The following is a 7137-nucleotide window of genomic DNA, read 5'->3' as shown; positions in this document are numbered from 1 at the left end:
CATGTGGTAATACAACAGTCTATGTATCATCATGAGCGTCAACTCGTGAGCTCAAAGCTCTAATAGCTCACTACTGCTTCTCCTCTCATCGTATCTACTCGGAGAACTTAAAGGCCAGTTTGGCCTCTTTTAGATCTCGGTGCTTTGTTCTCTTTCTTCTCCTTACATCATTTTTGTTCGAAATGTCATCATCAGTACGGGGCCATTTGTCTTAGAGCACCTCAAACTTATCATCCATAAAAAGATCAACCAAGTGTGATGGCTGAACAACTAGCACTGTGAATGATATGTAGGATGGTGTACTAATGACGTGACCTCCGCACGTAGCACTCTAAGCTCTATCCGAATGGAAGCGATGTCAGAACGAGATGAGGAATGCAACCTCACATTCATCCTCAGCTCAAAGGCATTAATACGCACCTAAATCTGTTGCTCTTGATCAGCCAAGATAGTTTCAAACTTTGCCGCCACATACTCCTCTGATTCGATAACGGCTTTTTGGACCCATATCTTGAGCTACTAAATCAACTGACCCAATTGGGCCTCCGTCTATGCCTACTACTACATCATAGTTTTTAGAGCTTTAGTCGAGATGGTGACCAAGCCTACGTGCTATGGATGCAATATGCTAGTAGACGGGCTTGCCGAAGTAGTCGGGGCAGCCTCAGATGGCTCTATAGGAGGTGTCTCAAGGTCTAGAGCAGCTGCCAAATTAGCTTGCATAGGTTGTTGAACATGCTCAAACTTCGGTAGCTATACCTCTGAAAGGGAAGAGCACTGCTGTCTGACTGGGTTTGTATTATCTTTAATGAGTCTTGGGTATATAGTCCTGTTCACTCTAGTCAGTGGATTAACCCCTGTAATCAATATAACTATGGTATCCTAGCACACTGCAAACACAAGGTAAGGAAAAAGTTTTTTGGTGTTTTGCCGAATAGACCGCTCATGAATCTCATAGATGATGATCTTCACACAATCAACCTCAAGCTAGCTATAATCACAGCTTGGTCCAGAGTCAAATGGTTGTCTGCATTAGTCGGGCAGAGTCGGTGTCGAACAATTACTTATGAAAACTTGGCCACAAAGTTCAGCAATACCTTCTTGATCAGGGTTGGGTGTGATACCCAATCTGTTGCGATGCCATACTCTACTATATAACCTGCTACCCATCCAAGTAGCTCGCCATATTGCACTGGATCCCTCATAGCATTTTTATGTTGAACCACCTTTATTTTCTGATCAAAATCGGCTGATAGTGGAAAATTAAGATCGTAGATGATTCATTAAACAATCTCTTAAGATAAACTAATGGATATCTCCTGGAAAAACATGGTTAGAAGTACTGGATGCTCTAGCTCCTTTACCTTGGAAGGAGCCAACTATTTGATTTTTGCCGCATATGAAGCATAGAACTCGCGTACCATGCAATTACTGTAACTTCTGAGGTGCTCTTCCATCTTCTCTAGCCTGTGCAACGAAACATATCACGAATCTTTGAAATACCTCTAACCCAATTATGATCACATGCGGCTCCTTAGTAATGGGCCTCCATAAATTATTGCGATCTTTCCTCTATTTCCCCATTCTGTAGAAATCTAGAAGCCCTTTGACACACCACCACTTAAGTTATCCTTCTATGTGGATTGGTATAGAGGGATGCTCGGGTGTTGAATTTTCCAGGGAGGATTCAAATTCTGAAATGGATGGTGGTAGGGATTTGTTATTGCTCCCACCTTCCTCAGCTAAACCCTTTTCTTCAGACTGGGGGTAAAGATATAGCTGATGAATGAGTAAGGAAAGAGCCTCCACTATGGTACAATATTGGGATGATTTGTTTGGAGTGTTGGGGCTTGGATTTTCTCATCAATGGTGCCTCTGAATCATGAGAGGACTCCTACTCGGAAGCACTAAGTTCTGCATCTATTGAAATATCTTTGAGGCGTCTTTTAAATTTTCTACGGCTTTCTTCTTTGAAGCCTTTTTCTTCCCACCACCTTTCTTCGATGTTTGTTTTGGAGGCATTATACCTGTGGAGGGAGAGTTAGGACACAATCATAATAAGAAAAATGAGTAAAGAAAGAAAGAAAGAAAAAAGAAAAAAAATAACTAAGAAGTAACTATGTTTGGTTCTATGAGGGAGAACCTATGGGTCGTAGAAGAGTGTACGGCCCGTAGACTTAACTCATAGAATCAGTCCTGCAGGTTTTAGTCTATGAAGTTTGTCTTCGAGAGGACCCTCGTACGACCCGTAGAAGTTTCTATGGATCATAAGGTTCAGTTGTAGACTCAGTGCTATGCTACTGGGTTTGGGTACTTGACTTGTATGTGTCAACCCTACGGGTCATAGACAAGTCTACGACTCGTAGGACGTATTCGTGCAAGTTGAGTGTCCAACACTTAGGTACCAGAATTTTATTATTTTATTTTAACGATTCCAATGCACGAGCCGAAGAAGATTCGACGACCCATAATTAGACTCGTAACATTTGGTAGTGGTGAAGACTTAACAACTTATCTTGAGGTGTCGTTTACAAGGGGTAACTACTAATCATAGAATAATCTATAAATCATAGAAAACCTTCATCTGAAGCTCTGGAAGTTTAGTGATTTCCTTACAAATATAGTTTAAAAAGAAAATTCTCACTTGTTCAATTTATTGAATTATAAACACAATTTTAGCAAAAACCAGTACCCCTAATTCACACATCGATTCAACAAGTTAAGTGCAAGTATAATTTATTATGAAGGCATTAACCACTGATCTACATATCTTTTGTTACGAGGGGTAACTACGACTCGTAGAATGCCCTACGACTCATAGAAAACCCTTGTTTAACAAAATAACTACAAATTCAGTGATCCCCTTACAAGTGGTGTTCAATAACAAGTTCATTTTCTTTCTTTTATGCAAAATATTAGATTCAAATAACAATTTTATCAAAGACCCAGTTCCTAAATTCTCAAATCAATTCATAAGTAATGTTCATCAATCTGGTAAACCCTAGGTTCATACTAAATGGTCCTTTGAATTTCTCAATACCTATGGAATGAAGTATAACTTTAGGCAAAAATATAATAATATGGGGAGATGAACTTACCACAAATGAGGAGTAAAACCTAGTTGGAGTGGACTTTAAGTTTGGATGTTTACGAGTGAGATTTCATTAGGCTTCAATGGTGAAGGATGTTACTGTGAATTACTGTGTGATGAAGGTTGAAATTGAGTAGTTTGGTGTGTGAGGTGGAAGAACAGGGGTCGTTTGGTGTAAGTGAAGGTGGAGGTGATGCATTTTTTTTAAATGTTGGCCCTTTTATTTATCAATGTGGGTCGGGCTGTTCATATTATCCGTAAAATAGCTAGTTACGACTCGTAATACTTATTAAGGGTCATAAACTAGCTTTGTAAATAGCCTTAACACTTAGGCTAATGAAAAAAAGCATACCTGGAGTCTACGAGTGTAGGCTACGAGTCATAGAAGTTACTATTGGTCATAGAGTACAATCATAGACTTAAAGCTGCGTCATCTTTTGAATCTGGATTTTGACGAGTCAAGTTTATGAGCCGTAGAAGTTTCTATGGCCCGTTTAAATGACTAATGTATCTCTTTGAGTCCTTTTTAGTTTCCAGTATTGTAAATTCGACATGGGCACATACTCAACCTTTGGTCTATTTTTTTTATTCTTTTTGTGACTCTAATTTGACACAGACCTTAACAAAGTCTATTGTATCCTAAAAACTAACAAGTAAGAATAGAAAGAGAAAAAAATAAAATAGATTAAATGAATAACAAAGTAAATTTGGTTACCTCCCAAGTAGCTCTTGATTTAACGCCGCAACATAACACAGATATGCTTAGTTACTCATTCTTCACTAAGCTTCCATCCTTCCACAGTTTTGATTTCATCTTCTGTGCCCATGTATGCTTTGATTCTTTGATCATTTAGTTTAAAATTCATGCCATCTTTCTTCTCTAACTCAACTGCACCATGTGAAAGAACTTGACTCACTCGAAGTGGTCCAAACCATTTTGATTTGTGTTTGCCAGAAAATAAATACATCCTTGAGTTGAAAAGAAGGACTAAGTCTTCGGGTGCAAATGTTCGCTTTTCAATCTTTTGGTCATGGTATTTCTTTATTTGCTCTTTGTACAAGGATGCGCTTTCATATGCATTTAGGCAAAACTCATCGAGCTCATTTACTTGATTCATCCTTCGTTTAGATGCTGCATCCCAATCCTTGTTCAATTTCTTCATGCCCACATATCTTTGTGTTCCAACTCTACGGGCAGATAAAAAGATTTTCCAAAGACAAGTTGATAAGGCGACATACCTACGGGAGTCTTGCATGAAGTGCGGTAAGCCCATAGAGCATCATTAAGTTCCCTTCACCAATCCTTTCAATTTGCGCTCACCGTCTTTACGGGTATTTTCTTGATTTCACGATTTGAGACTTCAACTTTTCCACGATTTTGTGGATGATAAGGAGTTGTTAAACTATACCGCATCCCATACTTTTCAAGCAACACTTTGAACAATTGATTACAAAAGTGGGAACATCTATAGCTGATTATTGCCTTTGGTATACCAAATCTCGAGAAGATATTGCGCTTGAGGAAGGCAGTGACACTCCTTGCTTTATTGTTGGGAAATGAGACAACTTCTACCCATTTAGACAAGTAGTCAATCACAACGAGGATGTATTTCATTCCACTTGAACTCACAAAAGTCCCCATGAAGTCAGTTCCCCATACGTCGAATAATTCAATGACTAGAATAGGAGTGAGTGGGAGCTCATGTTTCCTTGAAATTCCTCATTCCCTTTGACAGCGATCACAAGACTTGGCAAAATCATGAGCGTTTTGATGAATTATTGGCCAGTAGTACTCACATTATAGAATCTTATAGGCTGTCCGGATACCACTATGATGGCCTCCAATGGGCGAGAAATGGCATGCTTCCAAAATACTCATCATCTTTACTTCAAGTACACAATAATGAATAATACTATTGGCATAAACACTGAACAAGTATGGTTCCTCCCAAAAGAACTTCTTCACATCGGATATGAACTTGCAGTGTTGGTGAACATTCAAATTGGATGGCACTACATAAATTACCAAATAGTTAGAAACATCAGCAAATCATGGAATTAAGTTGTGTGATGCTGCCAACACTTGTTCGTCTAGAAAAGTTTCATCTATCTCAACTCCATCTTCCAGCTTTAACATAGCCTCTTCTTCAAGTCTAGAGAGATGGTCTACAACTTGTTTTTCTGTCCCTTATCAGTCTTTCACTTCAAAGTCAAACTCTCGCAACAACAATACCCAACTAATAAGTCTCGGCTTGGCATCCTTGTTTGCCATGATATATCTTAATGCTTCATGTTCTATGTGTACAATGACTTTGGTGCCCAACAAGTAAAATCTGAACTTCTCAAAAGCGAACACAACGACAAGCAATTCTTGTTAAGTCACGGTGTAGTTTCTTTGAGCAACATTAAGGGCTTTGCTAGCATAGTATGTGGTATATAGTATCTTCTCGCGCCTTTGTCCCAATACTACGCCAAGTGCTACTCCACTTGTATCACTTATGACTTCAAATGGCTGCTCCCAATCTAGTGCAATGATGATAAGAGCCGATACTAACCTTTTCTTCAACTCTTCAAATGCTTTTAGACAAGCCTCATCAAAAAAAACTTTGTCTCCTTTTCTAGTAGTTTGCATAAAGGATGAGCTATTTTTAAGAAGTGTTTGATGAAACGACGATATAATTCGGCGTGTCCCAAAAAGCTTCAAATGCCTTTGATGGAGATGGGAGGGGGTAGCTTTGCGATTACCTCAATCTTTTCTCGATCTACCCTAATGCCTTTGTTTGAAATCTTGCGACCCAGCACTATTCCCTCTTTCACCATAATGTGACACTTCTCCCAATTGAGCATAAGGTTGCACTCTTCACACCTTTTTAGTACATCTTAGAGATGAGCCAAACAATCATCGAATGAGTCACCAAACATCAAAAAATCATCCATGAAAACTTCGATTATATCTTCCACCATATCTAAAAGGATAGACATCATACAACGTTGAAAGGTCATCGGTGCATTACATAATCTGAAAGGCAGCCTTTTAAAGGTGAAGGTCCTATATGGGCATGTGAAAGTGGTCTTGTCCTGATCTTCGAGTGCTATAGAGATCTGATTGTAGCCCGAATATCCATTAAAAAAATAGTACCATCCTTTGCCAGTGAGATGGTCTAGCATTTGATCCATGAAAGGCATTGGAAAGTGATCTTTTTCAGTCTATAAGTTGAGCTTGCGATAATCCATGCACACTCTCCAACTGGTGACAGGCCTCATTGGAATGAGTTCATTCTTTTAGTTTGGCACCAAAGTAATACCACCCTTTTTTGGTACACATTGGACATGACTTACCCAATTACTATCCGCAATTTGAAATCCAGCATGAGTTGGATTTTATGAGTACACATGCTTGGTGGTATGTCTATGATGTAGGCTATGTACCATCTTATTGCTCTTTTGAAACATCTCAAGATGGATGTAAGAGCTTCCACTTGCTTTTGGTGCAGATCGACAACTATTGTGACCGGCAACATATTAGTAGGTCACAAGAATGCATATTGCAAGTGAGATAGCAGCGCTTTGAGTTTCAAAGTTAGAGGTTCCTTGATAGATGGCTTCGAGGTAGAGTTGCTCTATTCTTCAAGTCTAAGTCAAGTCTCTTTGGTGCATGATTGAAAGTCCCAAGGCCATTTAGTGCACAAACGATCTTATCATACTCTCTAATGTGATCTTTAGCAAAGTTCATCATGACAACAACTAGAGCTTCAACACCCAATCTTTCTTCAATAGGTATTTCTGGTCATAAATCATTGACAACATCAATTATGAAATTAACTCGTAGATCAATGTGATGATTCATTGCTTGGCATACATTAAAGATCACCTCTTCATTATATAGTCAAAACTTTAGTTGGCCAATTTTTATGTCTACCAAAGCACGTCCGATTGCCAAGAATGGTCTACCCAGAATGATGGGAACATCAAAGTCCTCTTGCAGTCAAGAATAACGAAGTCAGCAGAGAATATAATGATTTAACCTCACTAGAACATCATAAATA

General features: G+C 38.9%; 1 protein-coding gene across 1 annotated transcript; it reads right to left on the bottom strand.

The window, feature by feature from the left end:
- Positions 1 to 3861: 3861 nt before the first annotated feature.
- LOC129872514 (uncharacterized) lies at positions 3862 to 4254 on the bottom strand. The gene has a single exon (XM_055947482.1). It carries the CDS (start codon positions 4252 to 4254, stop codon positions 3862 to 3864), a length of 393 nt encoding a protein of 130 aa, XP_055803457.1.
- Positions 4255 to 7137: the final 2883 nt, after the last annotated feature.

This window comes from Solanum dulcamara, chromosome 11 (assembly GCF_947179165.1).
Source record: "Solanum dulcamara chromosome 11, daSolDulc1.2, whole genome shotgun sequence".
Lineage (NCBI taxonomy): Eukaryota > Viridiplantae > Streptophyta > Magnoliopsida > Solanales > Solanaceae > Solanum > Solanum dulcamara.
Note: the sequence above shows the minus strand (reverse complement) of the source record. Positions and strands in the feature narration are given on the sequence as shown.